The 27,593-nt window shown below is 37.4% G+C and overlaps 3 protein-coding genes across 3 annotated transcripts in view; 1 reads left to right on the forward strand and 2 right to left on the reverse strand.

Moving 5' to 3' along the window:
* mogat2 (monoacylglycerol O-acyltransferase 2) overlaps nt 1-4,847 on the reverse strand; it is a 36,705-nt gene extending 31,858 nt beyond the window's left edge. The window contains exon 1 of the mRNA XM_020930317.2: nt 4,717-4,847. The gene's annotated coding sequence lies outside the window, so the exon portion shown is untranslated. The remainder of the gene's footprint in view (nt 1-4,716) is intronic.
* A 33-nt stretch (nt 4,848-4,880) lies between these two features.
* Nucleotides 4,881-19,014, reverse strand: umodl1 (uromodulin-like 1). Its single transcript, XM_055148893.1, has 16 exons — nt 18,908-19,014; nt 18,181-18,318; nt 17,981-18,105; nt 17,395-17,578; nt 16,013-16,153; nt 15,113-15,259; nt 14,788-15,045; nt 13,380-13,492; nt 11,467-11,686; nt 10,814-10,951; nt 9,586-10,643; nt 8,759-8,898; nt 7,496-7,732; nt 6,603-6,759; nt 6,405-6,489; nt 4,881-6,102 (listed from the first exon to the last, which is right to left on the reverse strand). Coding segments are annotated over exons 1-16 (3,327 nt in total). The 5' UTR covers nt 18,909-19,014; the 3' UTR covers nt 4,881-5,917.
* A 2,692-nt stretch (nt 19,015-21,706) lies between these two features.
* zbtb21 (zinc finger and BTB domain containing 21) lies at nt 21,707-27,331 on the forward strand. Its single transcript, XM_020930220.2, has 2 exons — nt 21,707-21,836; nt 22,951-27,331. The coding sequence occupies exon 2, from the start codon at nt 22,953-22,955 to the stop codon at nt 26,001-26,003; it is 3,051 nt and encodes a 1,016-aa protein (XP_020785879.1). The 5' UTR covers nt 21,707-21,836; nt 22,951-22,952; the 3' UTR covers nt 26,004-27,331.
* The last annotated feature ends 262 nt before the right edge of the window (nt 27,332-27,593 follow it).

Below are 27,593 nucleotides of genomic sequence, written 5' to 3' on the forward strand. Positions count from 1 at the left end.
TGTATTTACTCAGCAACTACTGGTCCGATATCAAAAACCAAGGTATCTCTGGAAAGGGGACATCATAAGGTATCAAAATATTGAGATTAATTACCTTTTGACCTATATTTTGACCTTGAAACTGACAATAAGGGACACGCCTGTAAAATGTAGCCCTATATGTCTACAACAACATATAAAAAATCTGGAGGGGTTTTCTTTTTAATTTTCACACAAATTTACTTAGACGTTGAATTACCCCCATGCCAGATTTGGATTCCTTATGATGTCCCCTTTTCAGAGATACCTTGGTTTTTGATATCGGACCAGTAATTGCTGAGTAAATGCAATTTGAAATTCAGCAACCACGCAAAAAAGTTTAAAAAAATGAATTGGTTGGTTCAATTGAAATTTTGGCTTTTCTGGCTATGATTTACCTACCAAGTTTCATAAAAAAAATTTTAAAGTAAGGTTTAACTCATGGGTTGAACTAAGGTGGACTGACCCTTATCTAAGAATGCCTGTTTTTCATAGTATTTGGAGGCAATAAAAACGGACTAAAGGCAAAACAGACAAGTTTAATACAGCACTGTGGAACATTCCAAGGCAAAAAAGACTAGCAGGTGGTGGACGGGCTACCAGAAACGTTACACAATACACCTTTAAGTCCTTGTTCATGCTTTTTCAGGCTAGTTCAAGTGTAGTTATTATAAATGCTACCAGAGATTTAGAATTTACAATTATATTTGCATAGTAACATAAGGCACATCCCATTACAAAGGTCCAGGAGCTCCAGGCCCACGGAGCTCCTACATTTCAGTCACGCATGTTTGAAAAATGGCACATTGGTTGTTTTCCCTTTATCTTATTGCAATGGTGCTAATACAGTATAGTATGTCAACATCATCGAAATCAACCATTAAGTATCCAAACTGTACTGTATTTAGTTAACTGATTTTAGTGTTAATAAAATAGTACAAGCGAACACAAATATTTCAATGTTGCTTTTACCTTGCTGATCTTTATCACATTATGCAAAGTACTATGCCAACAGTTCATGACTTAAAGATGCACAGTGTAACTTTTCCGATGTGAGTTATGGCCTACCTACTTGAGTCCATCGAGATGTTTTGTCTTGCCTAGAATGTTTAACAGTATGGCATTAAATATTTCTATCTTGCATTTATTCAATTACAGTTTTATGCACAGTAATAATTGGAAATAGGGGTGTAACGATATCCAAATCTCACGGTGTGATATTATCACGATATACATCTCACGGTACGATATTTATTGCGATGTTTTGAAAAGGCTAATATAATTGTAGATAGGACACGTTTTTGCTTGTTAGGACAAGATTTTGGTGTGAATTATTTCCATCATAATCCCAAAAATTCAAGTAAAAAAACATATTTCTTCATGTTGTCAGCAATGAAATCAATCACGGGATATGTAGTTTCTGATGTTCATAAGCTGTTGCTACTATAAAACCATGCATTTAAGCAAAGGAGCTTGTAATTCGATATATTGTTGCAGCCCACGGTATAATTGTGAGACTTTTGATGATAGGATATCGCAATATTTTGGTTATTGTTACATCCCTACTTGGAAAACATACATTCTTACAAAGCGCTCCTCACCACGGATTTAACTGGTAACTTGGCCTAGTGGCATCACCTGCTAGTCTGTCTGGAGATACATACATTTAATGATGCCATACTCTGAAACATGAAATCTCCATGGAAACAAGTAGGTAGCTTGAGGCAGCCCTCCTCCAGAAAAGTTACTTAATGCATCTTTAAAGTTACTGCACTGAAACAATAAAGGTAATGTAGATTCAATAATTACAATTCTGCCTCGTGACACTTAATATACAGAGTTATATTTTAACATTATAAGTGTTAAATTAGAGGAAACTAAATAAAAAAGTAACTACAATAATACAGCAAAAGAGTTATAACAATCCTGTTTCATTTCTACTTTGAGGAACTCTACAAAATCAGGTTAATGATTTTTCACAGCAGCATTTTTGTCAAGAATCAAAGATCTAGAGCATCTCCACTGTCATAAATCTGTGTGCACTCAGTCTATTTGCAGAAATAGCACGTCTCATTTGTGGCTGGTACACGGTCGTTTACAACCTACAGATGGTAAACAGAAAATGGGTTTCTAGGGACCTCATTAAACCTATAAACACAAAGTGGTTGAAGCAATCCACAGTGGCAGCTTTAATGGCGTTTCTTGTCAAAGCATGTATTGCTCTGTGTTTTGCAGGGTTTTTCTTGTCCATTTGTTGTTTCGTAACATGCGCATGACAGCTGCTTTTATTTTACACTGAAAGGTCTAATTTGCATAATTGTTCAAATTGTGTAACGGACAACATCGTAGAGCAACCGGGGAGCCCACATGTAGAAGCTTATGATTGTTCGTACACATTATTCAACCCACACTGTGCTGGTGTAGGAAGTGAACTGCATCAATTTTAATGATAGGTCATAAATTAAATATGCAGCATCTGTGGCCATTAGCACAACTGTAAATTTGTCTTGAAATTACACAGTATCAGTAACTAAACTAGAAAGAGTAAGTGAGTTTTGACACAAGTAGTAGTTCCAATAATATCACATCATTCAGGTCCAGTTGTAACTTTATTTAAAATTGTTTGCAAACTCATTTTAGGTGTGTAAACTAAAGACACTTGAGTATTGTTTGTGCACCCTTTTGAAATTCTTATGCATCTGGGCCTGTTATCTCATATTAATAATAATATCAATTCAGAAAAGCTCCAATTTTGTGCTATTTAAGTATTTTCACAAGTGCTATCAGTTCAAATGAGTATCTAGTTGTTCTGGTATTGATTAGTATCTGGATATAGTTTTGGGGATTTATTTTTTATACAACCTTATGAGTGTTGTTCATTTATTTATTTATTTTTTTTTTTTTTATACAGTTATGGTGAACACGAGGACAAAAACACATTCCAACATCTACAATACACAAACAGCTAAATGGTTTTACCTGTCTCGCAGTTGCAATTCCAACACCGACCAACCCTGAGCATGACAACAGGATGAAGATGTTTAATAAAATAATAATGAACCGTGCCCAGTGCCTGCATAGAGGTGTGTCTGGATAGCATGCAACCAAGCCTATGGTATGAGTTTATAGAACTGCAGTGTAATATATAATAAATGACCATGTCTGAAGCCACCGTGACCTCCAAGAATCCAGGGAAGAGAAGGGGGAGGATGGAAGATGGAGTAGACAGTATCATGTTGCAGATACAATTGTGTGGCCTGACTGATTTTTGGAGTTATGAGATTACTGAAATTACATTTAAATCGATAAATGTGATGTGAGTAATCAGACTTCTTTCTGACAGATTATACAGGTTTTGCCTAGAAAAGCAAAGACAAAAATTAAGTTATTTAAAATCCATTGTACTTTGTCTTCCAAATACAAGTTACTCTAAAAATCTGAGCATTAACAGACACGTGACCAGATGTTTTTTTATGATCTTCTTTTTTTGTCCATTTTAACACACACCACAAGGAAAATGGAATCATTATCTGGTTATTCTAGTTATATTTTACTCTCCATTTAAATATACCTAGTGATTTTCCTTATCCGTGGAGCTCAACATCCTATTACATGGTGCCATTTTGAGGACGGTTGACCATTCTGAAGATATAATAGGCCTATTCAGTTTTGATTTGTTGATTTGCTATAACAAAGGTCCGAACTTTTCCTCATTCTAAACCCCATGAATACATACCTCTCACTGTATGTAACCCAAAATTCTACGTGTGCCTTGTCACGCTTTAAATCAGATTTATTCCCCGCTCTTTCTCACTCCTTTGATAGCAGTTGTTGTTGCTCGCCCTCCCTCTCCCCATTGCCGCTTTCATCCAGCTCTGGGCCGTTGCCATGGACACGGGTTGCCAGGTCTCAGGCGGTGAGGCTGAATGGGTTAATTAAGAGGAGGGGCAACCATGGGCCTCCAGATGGGTAGTATCAATGTGGTATAAATGATGCTAGAGGACGTCCAGTGACCAGCCATGTTCTGACTGTACTCATGCAAAATAATGAATTTACTTTATTCATTGAATTTATTTTACTTTTTATTTGATCTTTATCTAATAATCGAATAACAATACTACTGTTTTTCCCCAATAATAATATTAATTAGATTATTATCTAAATATGTGAATAATAATATCAATGCATGTGGCCACATAGTGTATTAACATGGCAAACATACAGTAATTCTATATTAACTTAACTGTAGGCCTGTTACGCACTAATAAGTAAATAAATGTAATATTATTTTTCATAATTCAGTGAAAACAGGTCCTGATTGAGACAGCTAGTTCCATGCATTACTTGAACTTCCAAACTACAATTACAGAATTCAATTTAAGGTCTTTATTCAATCAAATGTCTGGCCCTGTTTTCTAATAGAATTTCTAACAATTACAAGATGGCCGCCATAAAATTGCCATGGCAACAGTATGCCAGACATATTCCTCTAGTTTCATTTTGACCACACTGTTCCAGTAAGTGAGGCAGCCCCCCCTTCACCGCAGGTCTCCGGGGACTGGGAAGCACCCAAGGGAGCACCTCACACAAAAACAAAGCCCTGGGTTCACGGTTCACTGTTCAGTATGCGCCACGTGATGCCAACTTTCAGTCAAACGGTGGGTAGGCCTCATGCAAACGGTGTGATTATTCTGTTACCTTGTTTCTTGGCCTTTGGCGCTGTCATAGAGAGGGAAATAACAAAAAAAACCAAAACAAAACAAAACAAAAAAAAGCAATGTAACAATATGCTTACAAAAACGTGTTTGCAGGAAGCCATTTTGCGCTGGTCCTGTACAAAGGTGTGAAAGCAAAACCCAAAACAGAGTTGTAGCGTCCTCAAGTGGCTGGCTGCTCCCTCTGCACAGGCCTGTTTTATTTTTCAGTTTTGATTATTTGATTATAAGATATAACTTTTACAGTGATTCAGTACAACTGCGCATTCTATAAATATAATACTACTATAGGCTAAACATTATGCTTATTATCTTTAAAATATTGCAGCTATTTGACAATAGCTGAGGCAACATGATGAATAAATAAATAAATAAATATATTCACCACAGGTTCTTTGCAATTTAAAAAAAACAAACAAACAAAAAAACACTTTGCTGCAATTGAATAAGCCCTATTCCTTTAACAATTATAAGGCAGCATATTTCTTGTGATTCATTAATGTGCAATTCCTTTGAGTCAATTTCATGACACAACTCAGATTCTTGACTTTAAGTGCCTATGACAGGTTGAACTACTCATTTCACAAAAATACATTAAATCATCATATTTAAAATTTTACGAAAAAACGAAAAAAACAAAACAAAGAAAATAAATAAATAAATACATTTTTAAAAATTCCTGATTGGAAATCGTGACATCACCCTATGGTTTTTCTTAACTGTTACTTAGCAATCTGAAGTACACTGGGTCAAAATTCCTCTAATGTACACAGAAATTATTATTTAACAAATAAAAATATAAGAAAACACCTTCATCTTGTTTAAATAATAGTTTAGGAATCTGAAAAAATGTGTTTTGTGTGAAATTTGTGTTGAACTTTTGATCAATATGAAACTTTCTACTTCCTGTAATTTTGAATTTTTTTTTTCGATTTTTCTGCACAATTTGGTTATTGATCATTGTAAAACTATAATTTATATTTAGAGCAGGTATTATCCCACCAAATTAAGTCAAAATCTGAGAATCATATAAACCTTTCTTACGCACTTTCAAGGTTATGCTTTTGTAGATATTCTATAAATAATAAAGTGAAGAGTGCCCCCCTGAGGTGTATTGTAGCAGTGCAAAGGCTGAGCAAGTTGCTGTGCAAGTACCGCAAACATTTGTTATTTCAGATTCTTCTTCAAGATATTGCAGTAAAAGAAGCATTTTCTTCTTTGGGTTTGTTGGTGAAGTTGTAATTTCCAATGCGATTCCTTTGGTAATAGAAAAGACAGACAAAACCAATGATGAAGAAGATTGCCAGCCCCACGCCAAGACAGGACAGTCCAATTATTGAGACTTTGTCGAATTCCTCTTCAAAGGTTTCTGCAAAAACAAAATGAAATGAGCCAAATAAAGTATTATTCTAATTTGGGGCTAACTGATTTGGGAAAATATCTAATTGCGATCTGACAAGCATTATGATGAGATTTGCAATTTATGATTTAATAACAGAATTAAGTTCAATGTTCACATTTTAATTAATTAATTTTAATAAAATTGCCAGTAAAACTGAAATATAAACTGACAAGCTAATACAAGAATCACAGAACATGTTTGTACAGATCTAAACTACGGGTTTTATGCAGAATAAGATGTTTTTAAAAAGTCTTTTGGTGATTTCTTACCTTCATACAGCCTGAGCAGAGGTCCAGAAGTCCCTAGACCTTTTCCAACAGTGTTGCCAGAGCGGGAAGCTCTCTGCAGACAGTCCTGAAATTGAACACAGAGCTTGACAATATCACTAAATTAACATTTTAAAAATATCTAGTGCAGGAAGAAACTGTGACAAATTACGAGATATTGGCTTCTGCCTCTCTACTTACAGGAGCGCAGGAGTCCAGACCAATTTCCACACATATTTCCACCTGGCAGTGCAGATAGATGATGCTGAGATCTACAAAGGAGAATATCTGCACAGACAAGCTGGAAGTGCTGGAATTCCCATTAGTTATAACCGTGGTGTAAGGATTCAATGAACACCTGAAAGCCAGATATAGCAGGTACATACTGAATAATGTATTCCATAATATTTTTGCAGACCAAAAGTTAACAAACTAAGAAAAAGGCATTTTATGAGGACTAAAACCAAAACAAAATGTTAAAATGTGTTTTCAATAAAATATAAAAGTTTACATAAAAGAAAATTGTCATCAGTGTGTTTTGAACCAAACTCAAAACCAACGTCTAGGTCTGGTGCTTTGTAGGAGCTGATTTAATTAGTTAAAAGTATTTTATAATTACACTTTTAAATAGACATTCAGCTGACTAAAACTCAAAAACTAAGAAAGTACTTTTAGTCAAAGTCTATATTAAAATGTGTTGCTAAACAGAAGATTTAAATATTTTGCACTGACATTGAGTATTACAAATCCTCAATCAAAGTTTCACTATTTGCCACCTGCTTGTCTCCATGAAGATGTCATTGCTTTGCCAGGAGTGTTCCACAGTATGGCATTAAACTTTAAACTTAACTGAAAAAGTTAAAAAGTTAAAAGGTAAAAGTCTGAACTGTGGAGAGGAGACCCCACTCAAAGTAAATGAATGTCTTTCAAGGAATTTTTGAGCAATAAAAAAAACATCTGTAATTGAATAAGTAAGAGATAGATCTGTTCAATGCCATACTGTGGAACATTTCAGGTAAAGCACTAGCATCTCCATGGAGACAAGTCATCCACCACACAGTGCACCTTTATGTACAACATATTCCAGTCCTCACCTGTTATCCATGAAGATGTAGCTGGACACCGGTATTGGGAATGGGGTGGGGGTGGCCCAGCACTTGTTGATGACCACTTTGATCTTGTCCACTGATGTGTTGAGGCTGACCACCAGGAGCACGGCCTCACTGGGGGACAGGCTGTAGTTATGGGGCAGAGGCACAGAGCCATTCATCAGCTGCACCGTCACATGGAACATCCCTGAGCCCGAGATCACGTCCTTGATCATATCGTACCTGAATATGGGGTAAGGGTAATTATTGGCAGTTTTCAGATTATGTGATGACGTCATACTGCCAGATGGGGGCTAGAGGCAGTTTTTCCTATTGATTCCATTATATCATGAAATCTGTCATGAAATATCCAAAAAATAAATACACAAATATTTAACCTGATCATTTTTTTCAACGACTAACTCACTTTATTTACAACAAAAAAATCAGCATTTTAACATGATTAATTTGACCTGCCCTCTTTGTATTAAATGGGATTGGCCTGTACAATATTGTGACGTCATCTGAAATCCAGCAATACAATGATCAGTGACAATTCTAATACTAAATGTCATGCGTTACGTTTAGTCTGGCTACAGTTAACTAACCACACTATATCATGACACCTCACCATGGTAATGAGTAAGCAGATTAAGTACTGTTATGAGGGACTAGCTTAAACAAAAACAGGAACTAATGTTTCCACATACAGCCAAAAAGTTTAAAAGGTCAGATTTAAAAGTTAACTATTTTCAGTTGTTGGAACCATGGTATAAATGGATTAAACAACTCAGAACTTACAGAAAGATGTCCTATGTAACTTTTCTGGTGGAGGGCCAGCTACCTTCTTATGTCCATAACATAGACCATATATGTGTCTTTTTTTACAGTATATTCTTTTATACAGTCTATGGTCCATAGAGATGTTTCTTGTTACTTTGCCTGGAATGTTCCACAGTATAATATTTAGCAAATTTATCTTAATGGAGACAAGAGGAAGCAAGTTACAGGTTAGATCTGTAGAGGGGTGACCTTGCCCCTTACTGTGAGTAAGAAGGCATTTGAGTTATATCTGAACATTATAAACACTTGAATATTTGCAAGATAATGTCAGTGTCAATGCATATAGCAGCATATAAAAAAGTAGCAGTCCCTCTACCAGAAAAGACAGCACATATTAATTGTATGTACACACTTTTGGTCACAAAAATCATTGATCTCATATAATGATTTTATTCTTTTAAACATTATTCAGATGTTGTGGCTTACCCCACTGAGCCGAAGTCAGATGTAATGAGCATATTATTCTTGTATGTGCAGATGACAGGTATCTGCAGTCGTATCTTAGACCCCTCATTGGTGTTTATGGTGTTAAACAGGGTTACAGAGGCAGTATAGTAGCTGTCATTCTAAAGGACAATAAAGACTGGTTATTCACAGGTTTTTATATAACACAAGGTATGACTGAGCAAGACAGACTTTTAATCAGGGAAATTTAAAAGGCCTGATCTACTGTATGTTATAATGTTGTTTCCTCATCAAAATATACTTGTGCTGAGTTGTGTTTTGTTTGATTCACACATTTAACCACAAGCCCTATATATTTAGGCTGAATTCATCTCTCAAACAGAAAATATTCTGCTCCACCTTGTGATGTCATGTCTTAAAAAAGGAAGTGCTCCACTGTGTTTTTTAAACTTTATTCACCTTCACTAGAATAATTTGTATAATCTCTGTTAAAATAAAGGTAAAAGGTAGCTGTGAACCTGAAAACTACCACCTCATGACACGAGAAGGTGGAACAGCATTTTGAACTTTAAGGATGTAGACAGAGGGTTACTGAAACATGTTTGGATGATATAAAACACAATTCCAGGTATGTTTTTGAGAAGATAACATCATTCTAATATGGCTTAATGCTCACACGAGTCAATTTTGTGTAATATAGGGCCTTTAAAACCCCCCAAAATAGTCCCAACCACATGCTGAATTGACTGTAGACCCCTAAATTAAATATACCAAAGCATATTATTGACTTTAGACATTTGACATTAATTGCCCTGCCCTTATACAAGACAATGAAAAGTGCCACTCACCTGCATTAGAACAGTGTTGCACTCGTCCCAGTCCACTGTCAGCTGGGCATGTGTGGAATTCCCTCCGTTGACCCCACAGTCTGCCATGCCCAGGTAGAGAGCAGCCTCTGTGATTTGACTGCTCTGGAGGAAGTCCTTGGCAACAGTAACCGTGATGGAGTCCATATTGCACGTCACTGTAATGGCCCCGGATGCAGAGATGTTTACTGTTATGATACCAGAGCGATGGGGGGAACTGGTAGTGGGGACTGTTGTTGTGTTGCTTGTAGAACTTGCGATTGTAGGCCTGTTAGTAGTTGATGTTAATGAAATGGTGGTTGCAGTAGTCGTGGAAACTGAAGTTGTTAATAGACTGGTGGACATTGTGGCAGAAGTTGGCAGTGATGTAGTATTGGTTGTTCTGGCAACAGTGGTGGTTGTAGGGGCAACAGAGGTGGTTGTCATGGAAGTATTAATGGTTGTTGGGGCTTTGGTGGTTGTTGAGACAGTTGTGGAGGTAGTCGGGGTAGCACTGGTGGCTGTTGTTGGGGCAGCAGTGGTAGTTGTTTGGGCTGTGGTGGTTGTCAAGGCAGTTGTGGAGGTAGTCAAGGTAGCATTGGTGGTTGTTGTTGGCGCAACAGAGGTGGCTATCACGGTAGCAAAGTTGGTCATCATAGAAACATTAGTGGATGTTGGTGCGATGGTGGTTGTTTGGGTTTTGGTGGTTGTTGTGGTGGTAGCAATGCTGGAGGTCAGAGCAGCAGAGGTCATTGTTCGGGCAGTTGTGGTAATTGAGGAAGTAGTGATAGTTGTCATGGAAGCATTTGTGGTTGTTGGGACAGTGGTAGTTGTTGAGGCAGTGGTGGACATTGTTGGGGCAGGAGTGGTGGTTGTTTTGGCTGTGGTAGTGGTCGGACCAACAGAAGTGGTTGTTGTGGGAGCAGTGGTGGTTGTCATGGAAGTACGAGTGGTTGTTACGACGTTAGTGGTGGTTGTTTGGGGTGTGGTAATGGTCGGGGAAACAGAACTGGTTGTTGGGGCAGCAGAGGTGGTTGTTTTGGCTGAGGTGGCTGTGGCAGCTGTTGTGAAGAAAATAGATTTGGTTGTCATGGAAGTTGTTCCTGCCACATGCTCACAGTCTGATTTGTACTTATGATAATCTGTATTTCTACGTACGATAAATATAGCCATGATTTGATGGAACATATTCTAACATGATTTGCACATTTTACATTTGTCTGGTTTATACCTTCACATGATCGACCGGGCCTTTCTGGGCTGACATCCACGAACCCTTTCCAGCAAGTACAGGTGTAAGACCCCCAGGTGTTATTGCATGTTGCAAATGGAGAGCAATCGTGCTCTTTTAATGCACATTCATCACGATCTGCAGAAACATGTCCGAGTTTTAGTTTGTGCAGTGCTCTTTAATTATTCAAAAAAGTGCATAAAAGTGCATATGACAGGTTAGGCTATTGATTTCATTGAAACATAGTTAACATAATTTAAGATTTTTCTAAAAATGTTGCTCTTTTTTCAAGTTTTTTACTTAATTTTACTTATTTGCAGGAACCATATGGTAAACAAGGACCAAAGCTCATCTAATTCACACAATTTTTTAACAAAGAGAAATATATGACAACACTGCCAGATGAATGCTTTTCTCATTCATTCTCATTCATTTTGGATCAAAGTGGTGAAAGTTTCAGTATTAATAACACATAGATACTCCATTTTAGAACTCACAAATACTTCCTTTATCTTTGTACTTTCCCCACAAACTGCCACTTTAGTGATGTAAAACGGTGATAAATATTTATCACAGGTACTATCCCACCAAACCAAGTAATTATTAGAAACACATTTGCACTTAAACCAGAATAACATTTACTGCCGTATTACCCATGATTTTTATGTTCTTTGAGTCCACTTCATATTTAGAGCTGTCCATAAGGGAGGTTAACACGGCGGATGTAACATTGCTGATATCTTCACTTTGAGTCAGGGTGAAGACAAGGGTGAAGCTGACGACTACGCTGCCCGGGGTAAAACCTGTGATCTCAATTCTCACTTGGCCTGAGTCGACCAAGGCCTTCATCTCAGGGGGCAGAGACCTGTAGATCTGATAATGACGTCAGTGTTGGGTATGTCATGGTGATGAAACAACTGACCTTTTTGTATGAATGTCAGACTTAGAATAGAACCAGTACTGATTAGGACTGCACAATATATCACAATCAAATCGTGCAATTATCAAATCACCAAGACTGTAATTATTTAGGTGTTAAAAAGCCCTCTGTAAATTACTAAATGTCCTGTCTTTTTATTGAAGAAAAACAGTTGCAGTTAACTCTTTAGTTTTTTGATTTTTGCAAACATGTTTTTAAATGCATGGAATTTTTTTATTAGTTTATCAGTTCATATTTTAGTCTTTACTCAAATATTAATGGCCGTGTTTGTAAAAATCAATCACATTTTAAAACATATTGAGACAGTTTTGTCCCAGCAGCCATTGCCTTTTTGAATAAGGTCATTCTGCACAACTGATAACTCTTATCGTATGCATTTTGTCTGTGTTCTGAATGTGTGCATGTCAAATTTAAGAAAAAAGACACCTTAACCTTAAAGGGCAAATTTTTGATCTGTTATAATGTTGTTTCCTCATCAAAAACATACCAGGAGTTGTTTTGTGTCATTCACACATGTTTAACACATTGTTTCCCAAAGACTCTCAGGTGGGTCGCAAGAGATTTTTTTGGGGTCGTCTGAGATGCGCCTGATCTACATGTTGCACTCTCCTCCTGCACCTCGGACTGGAACATGCTACAAAAACGCAGACAGGCCCAACGATCTCATTAGGAATGTTGAAATGTTAAGACATGTTTTGAATAATTTCTAATCTTTTTGTAATTTTTTTATTGACTATTTTGTTCCAATATTTCTGGTTCAATTGAATGTTGAAAAGAAAAAGAAATGGGCTACATTTGATGCTCAAATAGGTGACTTATGGATATGTTGTTGCTGGTTCAATAACTGTTTTTCATTGTTTAAAACTTGAGTAATACTAATTGTTCAGACGGACATGATCACTCAGTCAACAATAAAATATCCTCATTAATGCTCAATAACGGTCAAATCCACCTTTGTTTTGTGATTTACGAATAATCTCTATTGATTTGGGTCATGAAGGTTTGTGACTTTTATATTTATTTATATGTTTCCCCAGAAAAAAGTTTCAGAAACACTGGCTTAATACACAAACCCTGCATATTTAGGCTGGATTTTTCTATATAACAGAAGACACCCTGTGCTGTCTTCAAGTGGTAAAACAGGAAGTGCTCTACTGTGTTTTTAAACTCCATACTCTTTCTCTCTAGAATCGCTTAAATAGTTTGCAGCCATAGAAGTGCCAAATCTTGAAGCTACAGCTACAGTTTTAGCCTCATTTAAACTGCTTCACTCCTCTGGGCACCAGCAGATATTGGAGATTTTCTGTGGAAATTTCAACTAAGGCAAAACTATTAAAACAAAACAAAAAAAGACAAAAACTTATGGTTGTTTTAGTGTATTGTAGACTAAAGCAGCATGAGGCTAAAAATATCAGCATTTTGAGCTTTGGGGATATAGACAGCCAATAATGCAGGATTACTTAAATATGTGTGAATGAAACAAAACAAAACTCCAGGTATGTTTTTGAGAATGTATCAACATTCCCACATGACTAAAAGCTCACAAATCAATTTTGTGTAATATAGGACCTTTAACCTATTAGACTTTCTCCATAACTGTGCAGCCCCTGTACTGATTCTGCTTACCTCCATGTAGATGTCGGCACTGAGGTTTGTGTAGGCAGAGCTGGAGGTATTTTCTAAGTCGCTGGTGTAGTTAACATTAGTGAGACGAGCCGTGGCATTCAAAGTCTGAGCATCTACAAAGAGAAAGCAAGTGAAACCCTCTTTTTCTCTCAGAGTGGATTCAGAAGCACAAATCAGCTCTTAGTCACACTTTGATTGTCACAGATGGTTGCAGATTGTGACAAATTGACTTCTCTTTAATGATTAATCTAGCTTTATATTGATACTTTGCAGCTGATGTCGTCAGATATTCTCTGGGGGTGTGAAGCGAACTGTTATTCAAGTTAGACTTTAATCTGAGCTTTATTTTAACACAATCTGAACAAAAGCACACTCAGAAGGTGAGATGATTTGTGCTGCTAAATAAGTCTCTTTCACATAAAAGTACAGTCACAAGCTCACTAGCATTTGCCAGCAGTTTTTCAGTTGATCATATTTTTGGTTGAAAATCAAACACCTAAACACTCGTATTGATCGCAGACTCCTGAAAATGTGTTTTTAAAATCCATTTGTATTTTTTCTGGAGTTTTCAGGTTATTTAAAACGTTGCTCATGTGTGAACTGTGTCTCCATGATTATCTCTGAACATTTCACCAATAGAGATACATGTACAGCACCCCTAGCGTGATGGCATTGCAAAGTATCAATTAAGTGGTAGATGGAAAGAAATAAAGGATGAGAGAAAAGTCTGATGTAGTTTGCACATAAGCCGATTTTTATAGTTTCATATTTTGTGATCTTAAAGCTCATCCGGGTAACTTTAAAGCTGAAAGTAGACAAAATAAAACCATGCTGTCACTGAAAAACGTGCATCTTCACTTATTTGGCCTCCTGCTTGTTTCCATGGAAATGCTGTTCCTTTGACTATAATATTCCACAGAATGATCTGTTTATCTCCATGGAGAATGATCCAAAGTGTGGGTTTTAATGTTTGATTTCCATGGAATCATGCAGGTAGTGTGCCACCTCCACAAAGTTAAACGGTGTTGCTTTAAATACTGTATCATTACAAATATTTTTAATACACAGTGATTATTAGTTGAATCCCATAAGATAACCAAAGAAAAAAAAACATTACCATTATTGCTATTGCTTCGCGGTAGTGCTGTGTGATAAAGCAGCAAAACAATATCAAAATGTGTTTCTTTGTATTGAATGATCATGTATTTTTTTTCTTTTTAACACTTTTTAAAATTTGAATCTTAATTTTGATAACATAAATGAGGCATACTTTTCATTTTTTTATGTAATTTTATATCAATATTTTGATATATTGTCCATCTCTAAGCCCACAGTATCAGAGGAACATTTAAACTCCATCCAGGTACTGAAGAGTCATACATATTTCGTCTGCGTTCACTTTTCTTACCTGTCTTAACGGTCAGCTGTGCGCTGTTTCCCTGGCTCCCACATGCATGAGGTGTAACAATGACCACATAGAGTGCTCCAGCCTGTAGACCTGTCATTGCCAGCATTGTTTGACTTGTATCATTAAAATAGATGACCTTTGACCCATTACGGAGAACAACACTGTAGCTTTGGTTTCTTGGGAATTGGCTAGACCAGTAGACACAAAATGATGTAGCAGTGACATTGGCTACTTTCAAACTGGTGATGGAGGGAGCTGCTAGAGCCAAAAAGAAGTGGAATTAGATTGTAATTGTAATGAATAAAAAAAATAAAAAAAAACTTACAGCAAGTTGTTGGTGGTTGCGTCTCATTGGTGTAAGTTGTATTATTCGAAATAATGGTGGTCAGTGACTCTGTTGTAGTTCTGCTGAAAGTGCTTGCTGTGCTCATGGGAGAAAAGGATGTAGTCTTCAGTGTGGAGGTGGGCATAGCTGTAGAATAATATTGTAATTTTTGCATTATCATAATTTATCCAAATGGACACTATAACATTGAACATTTAGTTGAAAAAACAACTATGTTACACCTCTTTAGTATCTCTTTAGCAATGTTTTTTCTTGCAACTTAAAAGTGCACTATGTCATTTTTCCGATGGGTGGGTCGCCACCATGGAAATGCTTTGTTTGTAATATTCCAAAGTATGGTATTAAGTTATGGGTGTTTTATTGCATGTATTTTTACTGTAAGGGGTCACCTCTGCACAGATATGAGCTATTATCTTCATGTTTTATTTTTATCTTTTTATTTTTCAAAATGTTATTGTCATTGTCATAGAAAACAATGAAATTACATTTAAAGCATCAAATACTGCATAGCAAGACCTCATCCAATAGCATCTTCTGCTTGTCTCCGTGGAGATAGGTTTAGTGTGATAGTATGGAACATTCCAGGTTAAGAAATACATGGAGAAAAGTTACATAGTGCTAGCCACGCTAATGCTTCCGCTCAATTTCATTTTCTTGCCAGCGACTCTGTCAGGAATCAGAATACTCTTTGCAAGAACCCCGGAACCACTGGTTAAGTAAAAAAGTACCTGCCTACGGTCGACCAAATGAATCATAATGCTGCGAGGTCAGACGGTTTCCTCGAAGTGAAACCAGCTGATGAATCTTGGTCTTGGTGATCTTTTCTCCACAGATATGACTTATAACATAACTTGGTGGTTAGTTAATCTAAATTTTTACCTGTGCAGTTAGTTCCAGGGTTGGTTTGGTCCACATCAGCGTATCCAGGGCGACAGGTGCAGAAGTAAGAGCCAACAGTGTTCATGCAATCAGCATATGGAGAGCAACCATTGAGAAAAGGCTGTGTGCATTCATCTATATCTGTGATTTAAAAAAACAAACAAAAAAACATTACAGTACAAAGGAGAATAATACAGTAATTTCATTTGGGTCTAACCTTTTAAGGAGTTTGTGACAGATTTCTGTTACTTGTTCACATCCACTGGCAACACTACTTACTATTTTGGTTTTGATAGTCAGTCAAACTTTATTTTTTATGCATGTCCTTGTTCTTATTTTTATATGACCATAATTTATATTACTGCACTATTATTAATTATTTTAAGTTGCACCATAACACCAAAGCAAGTTCCTAGTTTGGCAATAAAACAATGGCAATACATTTTTTTGATTGTATTTACAATTACACAATCACTGTTGAACTCACTGGCTTTGCTCACATGAGCACCAAAATCTGATTCTAATTTGATTTAAGTTTACTTAAATGACATGTGCCCTGAAAAATCTGATGTGAGTCATCAGGTAGACCATGATCAGAAACAAATCAGATGGTTTTGCTGTTTACATTTTATTTTATTTGTCTAAAAAAACTGATGTTGATCAAATTTTAAGTGTGCTTGTAACTACAGCCAGATGATATTAATAGACTGCCTTGAAGCACTTATTACTGAATGAATAAACATTTGCTAATGATTTGAGGAAAATTACCTTTCTACAATTGAAGTCCAGAATTCTTGTATTTGGCCATGTATGAAGAGAACAGGGAGGAAGCATGAACACTAGTTTGATGATCCCCTCTCGCTAATGGCTCAGACACACTGTTTTCAGCCTAACATACTGTTCTAAAAATAGCTGATTGCATAAAGCTGAACGGGTAAAGGACGCTCAAACATCAAATGACTCTATTTATTCTATAGAAGCTTAATGGACTGAAGATCACCCATTCAGTTACTCATAATAAACAACATTAAATCATTCATAACAACATTGTTGAAATGAGAGCTAGCAAGGCTGTGTGCAAATGAATGTGACTGATTCATGATTGTGTCTCTGAGTGGAGAGTGGGCGTGCGCTCAGTGCACGTGTGCGTGCTTGTTAGTGCTGCTATTTTCCGCTATTGCAGGAAACATCCCACATGACTGTCACTCAAATAGAAGTGGTGGGAGAAGGAAACTGTGGTGCGACTGAGTCATTTTTTCCCGAACGCTGTGTTCTTTGCTACATGAATCATACTGAAAACTCTGTGAGAATGTCGTTGCTCTGGAGAAAAATAACCCGCAGGCAGATCTTACGCTTTAGTATTAATCTGCTCTACTTCTCACCTTGTACAGTTACTGAAGACACCTCTTGGATGTGTTTGATGAGCTGGTAGAGCATTATTGTGACGTTATGAAGGGAAGGGCTGGACCTGCAGTCAATCATGAGAGAGGTGGCAGTTCTGTATGGATGCACAGGTTGTGAATTGAGGTAATAGATGGAGGCATGTAACTTGAGGACCCCAGTTACCTTGTAGGGACATCAAATAAATAAAGTTAAGTCCAACAATGTTCTTGTTTTATAATCAGTAAAAGTTGTCATCTATAATAATCATCATTACTATTGTGGTGAAATACAAATTGGGAATATAATTTTTGCCATGATGCATTTACATTTACTGTGAGAGTTCTTCCTTAAAGGTCCAAATTGACTCTTGTGAACAGGTGGAACAGAGTGTTTTCTGTTTAAGATAAGAACTCAGCCTAAATATGTTGGATTCGTGTGTTAAACTCAACTCCAGGTCTGTTTTTGATGATGAAACATTATAACATGGATCATACAATAGTAATATGGGCTCTTTAATTTTCTGTTAATGCAAATGCAAATTCAGAGCACTATTAATCAATCCCATGTACTCAACACAATTGGTACCATAGCATATAATAGTCTGGTGTGATTGTAGAGTCCTCCTTCTCTGGACATTAAATCTTTATAATCCACTTTTATCGTCACTGTTGCGTTGAACTGTGACCCTCCTCGTTTAAAATAATCAGAGTCTGTGATTAAAAAGATACTTATTAAAACTTAGATTAACAATAATGAAAACTCGCAAAATGATAAGTGATACTGACTTGTAGGATCTGTGCAAAACTGACAGCATTTTTGCCAGCCTGGACAATCTGTATCCCATTCACAGTCACGGACACAAGGCACAGTTGTTGTTGGACAAGATCCTGGTTTGACAATGAGCTCCCTACTCCTGTTCACCACTTCATTCAAAGGAAATTACAAGTTACAGGCCATATATTAGCAGGGAGATGCGCATTTGCAGTAGTGCTTATTACACGGGCCCATCTGGTTTGCTTTGTCCCACAGAGGACTTAACAAAAGATGCACAAGACTAGTAATGCAACGATCTGATACTGGTATGAGATCGGTGTATCGAGGTATGATACGATCAGATATCAACTTCCAAATATCAGTTCAGTAAATATTCTGGTTGGACATACTGTATAAACTGATGTAATAAGATTTGTCATCCCAGAAAAGTCCTATAATGTTTGAGCTTTTATTTACACAAAGTTGTTCTGTGGTTACTTGAGATATAAACAACAGCTACGTAACATATTTCAATTGATTTTGTCTTATTTTATTTTGTTTCAGTCTCTACTCTGGTATTGGTTGATATCGAGGATCGTCAGATACTTAAAGCAACAGTATCGAAATCAGTATCGGAACTGAAAAAGCTGGATTGGTTCATTCCTACCAAGTGCCATGCTACATCATGAAATAATAGCATTAAATAACAATAATAATTACATAATTTGATAAAATGTGTAAGAAATTATTCATACTTACTTAGTGCGCAGTAATGGCCAACCTGTTCGTAGGCATCACAACACCTGGTCACCTGCTCTGTGACTGTTTTATATTCTGTGTATTGAATCTTTCGGTATTTTGTAACTTTGCATGTTTTCCAAGGAATCCAACCGCCACATAGTTTTGTAACTGTATAAGGCTCCATATATTCCACATTGTAGCTTACAAGCCTGGTCTCATTGTGTGTACAGAGATGATAGCCAAACTCAGAAAGTCTATAATCTACAAATAAGTTAAATGTTATTTTTAGCTGTCATAATTTGAGAATAACATGTTTTGTATAGGTAAAGTGCAAATGTCTTACCTTCTTTTTCAGTGTGTTGTCCCTTGCAAAGATTATTAAAGGCCCAAATTAACCAAATAAATAGTGTCCAATTCATTTTTCTTGTCATTTTAATTGTTTAAACTAAGTGTAATTATCAGATACATTTTAAATCCATTCTTTTCACTGATGTGGTGCTAACTCATAGTTCAGGGTGTATCCAAAGACCAACTCCCATGGTTCATACTCTCCTCCCCTCATTTTGCAAACATTCCCCAAAGACCGAAGACTTTGAAGTTAAATAATCTATTATATTCCTTTAAATGCACTCTATATTTCACTAATAAATGGCAAAACAACAGATTAGAATTGACGTTAAGTTAGCTATCAATTCCAAGTGATTCTATTTCTACATAATATAAATGAAGAATACATTATGCATTTTTTTACTTTTTTATCACTGTGAATGTTCTGTTAAAAGCAGCAATGAACATATATCTTTTAATTTAGTTTCTGAAATAACACTACTTGTTTTAATGTGCATCTTAAGGCACTGCCAGTATAAGAAAACATGTTTATGATGGCAGAGACAGAGAAAGGTGGGAGGAGACTAAATCCCTAATGGCTGGGTTTGCACAGGTAACCATGGCACTGCTCACTATCCTCCTGGTATTAAACAGTCAGCGGCAGCTAAAAATGTCAGCACATGAGAACCCTGATACCTCCTGACCATATTTAGTTCTTCGAAAAATATGCTCTATTGCTTTATTTGTAGTGATATATGCAGCTAATTAAACATATTTGAAGAATTGCTATTACAGCTATTATGACAAATTATCAAAGTGCCCTATGATTATTGATAGAGCTTGAAATGAAATTCAATACATATTCTTTTATAATGAGGTGTAAAATCGTACTTAATTAGCCTGTTCATTCACTGAGTAATGACTAAAATGCGCACTGAAGCGCACAGGTTTGACAAGAAAAGATGGACAAAATAATAATGCACAACAAAGCTAATGATGGATATGCATAAAGAAACAAAAGACATTAAGACCTTTTCACACATTCTGTAGTGCTAAAGGCCACAACAGTTATTTCTGTTGTATATAAATATACATATATACAAATAGCAACTGGTTCCTTTGGGTGCCAAACTTAATGGCAACAATCTTCTGCTGCAATGGTCCTTCATTCACTCATCAATCTAATTAGTTTCATTGGGACCAGCGTGAGAGCATAGACGTACTCCATTATGTTAAACTGTATGTAAACCAAACATTACTGAAAAAAGTGCACTCTTTTTGTAGGCTTGTGGCATTCTGATAGTCTTTGTTATTGTTTTGTTTGAGTTTCATTGCAATATTTTAGCACCAATTATGACCTGTAATCAAGAACAACAACTTTTAAGTTTATATAGACTTAGACTTAGACAAAATTTATTGATCCATAAGGGAAATTATTTGGACACAGTAGCTCACACATCACAATATAAAATAATAACAAAGAATGAAAATATGAATGGTAATAATAAATTCTAAATATGTAGCAAAAAAAGATAGTAAGAGACAGATGTAAAATAAGACATAATAATATAAATGAAAATATACTGTCAAAATAAAATGGAAAAATAAGTAGTCAATATACTAGAGGTCATAGAAAGCAACAATGATATGATGATTGACAGGACCTAGGATCTGTTACATAAAGGTGGGTTGTTGTACAGTTGTAGGGAGTATTATTTGTTAGGTACAGGTGAGTTGTTGTACAGTTATAGGGAGTATTATCTGTTACACAAAGGTGAGTTGTTGTACAGTTGTAGGGAGTATTATCAGTTATTTAAGGGTGAGTTGTTGTACAGTTGTAGGGATTATTATCTGTTACATAAAGGTGAGTTGTTGTACAGTTGTAGGGATTATTATCTGTTACACAAAGGTGAGTTGTTGTACAGTTGTAGGGATTATTATCTGTTACATAAAGGTGAGTTGTTGTACCATTGTAGGGAGTATTATCTGTTACACAAAGGTGACTTGTTGTACAGTTGTAGGGAGTATTATCTGTTACATAAGGGTGAGTTGTTGTTCAGTTGTATGGTTGTTGTGCTGTTATAGGGAGTATTATCTCTTACGTAAGGGTGAGTTGCTGTACAGTTGTAGGGAGTATTATCTGTTACACAAAGGTGAGTTGTTGTACAGTTGTAGGGAGTATTATCTGTTACACAAAGGTGAGTTGTTGTACAGTTGTAGGGAGTATGGTATGAATGTAGTCCTGTATCTCTCACGTCATATCTGTCACATCTCTCATGTCATAAAGCAAATAAATAAATTATAAAACCCAGTGTTACTAATGGTCGAAAAAAATAGTCCGCAGAGTGAGTTTGAATTAAATAGTAGAAATGTGCACGTAAACTAGAGCTTTCCCTTTAAATTAGCCTCTCATCAAGTCTCGGTTAGTCCCGCCTCCACATACTCGAGCAGCCAATCAGAGCGCGGCGACGTGACGAGCGCTCTTTGCGATGACCTCATCCCTGGTGTGGGATGACGTCAAATTCAAGATGGATGGAATCACGAGCAGCGCAGAGAAATCCACACAACACTGAATAAAGTCCGTGTGTGGGGAGGAAAGACTTAATTAACGACGGCTCCGGTAAGTGGACACGTCTCCCACTAACTTACGGCTGAGCGCGGGTGGTTAAACAGACTCTGAGAAGTGCTTGGAGGAGATCAGGCTTCTCCTTTTCCTCACTGACGTAACTCGAAAAGGGGGATTGTGCTGCTGGAAAATGCTCACCAGCGACAACCTGTTTTGCAGGCGAAGCACTGACCATAAAGCGGCCAAAGGTTTTGCGCGAATAAAAACCGCACAATATCAAAAGTAGCGGATTTTATTTAGCTACTCCTCCTCTCGCTCCAACTAGTGTCTGCGTGTCCGCGCCGCCTGTGTTTTCATCCCCTGATCACGCTGCTGGAGCCCATTGAAACGTTTCGGGGCGGCACACACAACTTTTCTTTCTATAATTAGCGGTGATGTTAGGCACATTTTGTTTCAGCAAAAACAGCGGTCTGATAACTTCATCAAAGATAAGCTTATCTGTAAAATGTAGCAACATCTTCTGTATGGACTGCACACAAAACTCTTTCTTCCTTCTTTCCTTTCTGCCCTCCTTATATAAAGCACAAATTACTCAACATTCAACTACTGGCGTATTTGTAAATGTGATCTGTTAAACTCGTGCGTGGGTTGAAAACTCTGTTATCTTATTTATTTTTTATAAGTGTCCACGGTGGAACTAAATCCATGGGCATAGAAGCGTATGCTGCTGACATTTTTTCTTCGTCGACAAGTTTCAAAATAAATGTTCCCACAATATCAGTTTATCTATCAGATCATTACTTATGAACACTTATTTGAAAAACAGGTTCATATGATAGATCATTCAAACCAAATTCAGTACTGCCCAGAATCTTTCCTCTTTTTACTTCCTTGAGCTCTTCAGTAGGCAAAAAAATTAACTCCATGGCCACAAAATAACATGATGTAATCCACTTTATATGCTGCCAGTAAATGTTAAAAATGGGGAAGTATGAGACATAGACATATAGGCTAATTAGTGTATGTGTCAACCTCAAAGTAACATTGATCATTTGGCCCTTTTTTAAAAATATCTTTTTAATGGTTTCTTTTATTCTTTACTTTATTAATATCATCACAAATGTCTTTGTCTTCGTGTATTGAAATGACTTCCCTTTTTGTTTTTCAGCCATGGAGAGCCTTATGCATTACAGTAATCCCTCCCATGCCCTCTCAGTGTTGGGGGTGCTGAATGAGCAGCGGCTGAAGGGGCAAATGTGTGATGTGATCCTGGTGGTTGCAGATCAGAAGTATAATGCCCATAAGAGTGTCTTGGCAGCCAGCAGTGAATATTTCCAATCTTTATTCACTCGGATGGATACAGAGTCAACAAAGATTGTGAATCTAGACTTCTGTGAGCCGGATGCTTTTGAGATTGTCCTGAACTACATCTACTCTTCATCCCTATTTGTTGATAACGGTAGCCTGGCAGCAATTCAAGAACTCGGCTACAGCCTAGGGATCCCCTTTCTCACCAACATTGCATCAGCAAGGCCACACGCCTCCTACTGTGTGTCAAGAAAAAGATTTAGTTTCTCAGAGGGTGATGAGAATGATGTCCAGGCAAGAAGTGTAATCGTGAGAAGGGTTAAAACAGACACAGCCCACTCTTCCTATTCAAATTATTCAAACAAGCCACCTGAGACTGCCTCGTCTTCACTCTCTGCCCGAGAGACCCCTCCCCCGTCTGTACAAAAGTCATTCAAATCAATAAGAACTTCTGAAGCTATGAAAGCTTCACAAATGACTGATACCTCTGAACGGAAATCCATCCATCCTTACACTTCGATACTGAAAGGCAATTCATCACATATTACATCAGTTAGGCCCCAGTTGACTTCATCTGTGTCTTTCAGTGATGCTGAGGTGCAGCACATCAGACTGCAGTGTGACCAAAACACAAAAGAAGACAGTGGAGAATATGATTCCCATTATCACAGTAAAGTTCCCCTTCAGAGTACCACACAAGAGCCAACCCAGACTATTGACCGGAGTGGACCACTCATAAAAAGTCTTCTCCGAAGATCATTGTCAATGGACAGTCCTGTTCCAGTCTTCTCACCTACTCTGGAGTTACGGGAGCTGCAAAACCGTGAACAGTCTGTGGTTAAAATGGCTTCAAGAGTTTCCGGCCCAGACACTCCCGTCCACAATGGTGGTCCCAAAAGAACATCCCCTTTGGTTCTCAGGTCACGGAGGTATGATGCTGAAACTCAGGTAGAGAGAGATGTAAGTGTGAAAGCTGAGCCCAGCAGTCCACTGGCTGACCCCATGGACATAGTTCGAATCACAGTGGGAGATGCTTTGCCTGTTAGTCTGAAAGACTTTCAAACTAACTTTGAGCAAAGCACAAAGCCAGACATGAATATTTCTGTAAAAAGAAAGGACAGGCCAGATAATAGACGGTATCCATTTAAAAAGAATAAACTGTTCAAGGAACATGGCCTTCATTCAGAGGAGAACATATCAGAATCAATACCTCAGTCTGCTGGTGCTGAATTAGATGAAAACAGTGATGAGTCTCATCCAGGCAAAACATTCAAATGCTGGAACTGTTTGAAGGTCTTCAGGTCAAGTGCAGGTCTACATCGCCATGTAAACATGTACCATAATCCTGAGAAGCCCTATGTTTGTGAGATCTGTCACAAGCGCTTCCACACAAACTTCAAAGTGTGGACACACTGCCAAACTCAGCATGGTGTAATGCAAAATCCAGCATCCTCTAGCACCTCTGTATTAGATGAGAAGTTCCAAAAAAAGCTAATTGATATTGTACGTGAGCGGGAAATAAAGAAAGCTTTGCTTTGGAAGTTGAAGAGAAACAAACAAGGCTTACAGTCCTCTGTACTTGGCAAGAAAAAAACCAGGACCAACTTTATTTGCCCTTACTGCGGAAAAGTATATGTGTTTCAATCTCAGTACAGACAGCACATAAAGAGTCACCTTTTCAGCCACCAAAGAACTGAAAGGACTGAGCAGGAAACTAGAGATGACATGCCTCAAGGAGGAGAGCTGAGCCAGGAGAATAATGCTGACAGTGGAGTTTACTTCTGTAGACTTTGTAATGTAAAGTTGTCTTCTCTCTTTGAACAAGGTGACCATGAGAGGGGCTGTCGACATGCAACAGTGTGCCCTTACTGTGGCCTCAGATTCTCAAGCCCTGTGGTGAAAAAGGACCATGAGACACATTGCAAATACAAGAAACTAACATGCCTGGAATGTATGCGAACCTTCAAATCCTCCTTTAGCATATGGCGTCACCAGGTAGAAGTACATAATCATAATATGATGAGTGCTAAAGACCAGCTCCAGTTAACACATCAGGAAAACCGTCAAGAAGCGATGGATGAAGAGGAAAGGATGTTCGGAGAGGAGCAGTACAGTGGAGTACACATGCACAGTAGCAGTGCCAGGGAGGACATTAGTTACAGTAACTCATCGGGTCAACCCATTTATGATTCGGAAGACTCTTCATCATATGTGCCTGAAGACCTGAGCATGAGCCATCATGGCAAGCTGGTGGTAAAAGAGGAGCCAATAGAAGAGGATGTAAGTGAGAGGGAAAACGCAGACACCAAAGCTGGAGCAGAGGAGCCTGGTGTGTGGCCATGTGAGAAATGTGGAAACTTATTCAGTTCTCGCAAAGACCTGGAACGGCACCAGGAGCTGCTGTGCCACATCAAACCTTTCATCTGCCACATCTGCAACAAGGCCTTTAGGACCAACTTCCGCCTTTGGAGCCACTTCCAGTCTCACATGTCCGCTAATGAACAAGGAGCCAAAGAGATAGAAAGACAGCCCTCCCCTCTGTCCCCCTCCCCTCCTTTAACCCCTCAGAACTCAGAGCGTCCCCCCTCTCAGGCCTCTGTGGTTAAGTCGACACAACCAGTGCCTGTCGCAGCATCAGTGAGTGAGGAGTCTGGGAGCCCAGAGCCCAGTGGCTCTGTGAGTAAGAACAGGAGAGCAGAGTTTGAGCTGCCGCCCACCAGTCCCAGACCTATATCCAGGACAAACAGCCTGGAGAACCCAGCCGGTCCTCAGGAGCCAGACACCCTATTTTATCATGCGCCCTCTCTCTCTGCCCTAACATTCAAGAGGCAGTACATGTGTAAACTCTGCCACAGGACCTTCAAGACTGCCTTTAGTCTGTGGAGCCATGAGCAGAGCCATAGCCACATGTAAAATATGTCTGAAATATACAAAAATACACCTCAGCCTAGAAAGGAAGACTCTGAATGTACAATCTGCCTCTAACATTATTATGAATTTGTCAAGCTTTTTATAGATGTAAAGGTGAATGTGCAATCAAGTGCTAGATTTTTCATGATAGTTTAGTTTGCTTTCAAACTCTTGTTTTAAATCATTTATATCTATAGATTAGACACATTTCATTTTACATGTATTTATCAATATTGACGTGTGACGAAAACAGTAGTCTGGTACTCACCAGTGAAACAGTGCAATTTTTGAAATCAGAGGCTACAGTTACACCCTTGTTTATTTACATGGTGTTTGGAAGTGCTTTATTAATCTTATGCTGTAGCTGAATTTCTTATTAGTGAAGTGCTTGTTGTATCGGAGTAATATCTCTAGGTGTTAATTACATCTTAAAATGTTGTGGCCTGAATACTGTATGCAATATGCACTTATGTTGATCAGTTAAATTGTAGAGTATGTGTAATTGGCTTTAAAACATTTTTGGGTGAATTAGCGCAGCAGATTTTTTCTGTAGTAATTTAGCTATAACCATTTTTGATCTTCTCGATTTATGCAGTGTCCATAAAACTATTTTCACATCAATACCAAATTACTATCAGGTTTTAGGTTAATTTAGCACAGCAAAATATATGTATGTTGATCACCCCAGTTTAAAGTAGTGTAAATATTTACACATCAATAGAGCAGTAAACCATTACCATTGTGTGAGCTTTACAAAACTTGGATTGCCTTATGCAACTTCGACTTTTTCCTTCACTATCATTTCTCTTAAGCACAATGGCCAATAGCATTTAACTCAGGCTTTTACAGGTAAATATAGTTGAAGGAAGAAAGTGTACGTGATTGAATGGACTTATTAAGACTTCGTTATTAAAGATTGTGCTTTGATTGTATTACTTTGTTAACAACTGTATTATTACACAAGTAACAATTCTTATGCTTTGGCTCAAGTTGTTGTTATATACAGTATGTTTCTTTGTATATGATTGTTGCTAGTGTTTTGGACAATTTGAAGAGACAAATGTTTGGATAGTGCTTTTATTTGTGGAAAAAATAATAGTTTCACAACTTGGTTTATGTATATAGAATTGTTTGTATTCTCGTTTTTTCTATAAGGTTTATAAGTAAAATATTGAAGTTTGTTAAGTATTGTGCTTTCATTGCAATAATACTAATTTATACTAGCACTGGTTCATCATAACTGTTGTTTTTTGGACTTGTTTTATGTTCAGGGTTTTTCTACAGCTCTCTGCTCTCTGTAATAAAGTGATATTGATGAGACCTACTTTCAAGCTTGTTTCTACCATTTTATGTTTTTGTCTGGAAAGTATAATGAGTACTTTGGAAGTTGGGACTTTCAACTGGAAAAATACAAACTGGAAATCCTGCCTGCTCAAAGTGTCAGGTCACAGGCTTCATAAAAGTCTAGAGAGGGGAAGCTCATCTAATAGAAAAGGAAATGGTTTGTTATCCATAGTTCTAACATGGAAATGTGAATTATCTTACTTTTTTCTCTACATAGCTTATAATACACATTATAGTTTAAATAAGAAA

This window comes from Boleophthalmus pectinirostris, unplaced genomic scaffold, assembly GCF_026225935.1.
Source record: "Boleophthalmus pectinirostris isolate CB_2022bp ecotype Guang Dong unplaced genomic scaffold, ASM2622593v1 HiC_scaffold_12, whole genome shotgun sequence".
Classification (NCBI taxonomy): domain Eukaryota; kingdom Metazoa; phylum Chordata; class Actinopteri; order Gobiiformes; family Gobiidae; genus Boleophthalmus; species Boleophthalmus pectinirostris.

Excerpts from the sequence above, each read along its gene's own strand:
- umodl1 (XM_055148893.1), bottom strand. Across the intron at positions 15,260-16,012 it reads CCCTGGAACTAACTGCACAG|CTATGCCCACCTCCACACTG; the intron begins GTAAAAATTTAG and ends ATTATTCTACAG. Across the intron at positions 6,490-6,602 it reads GTCTGGACTCCTGCGCTCCT|GACTGTCTGCAGAGAGCTTC; the intron begins GTAAGTAGAGAG and ends GTTCAATTTCAG.
- zbtb21 (XM_020930220.2), top strand. The coding sequence starts at position 22,953 with ATGGAGAGCCTTATGCATTACAGTAATCCCTCCCATGCCCTCTCAGTG.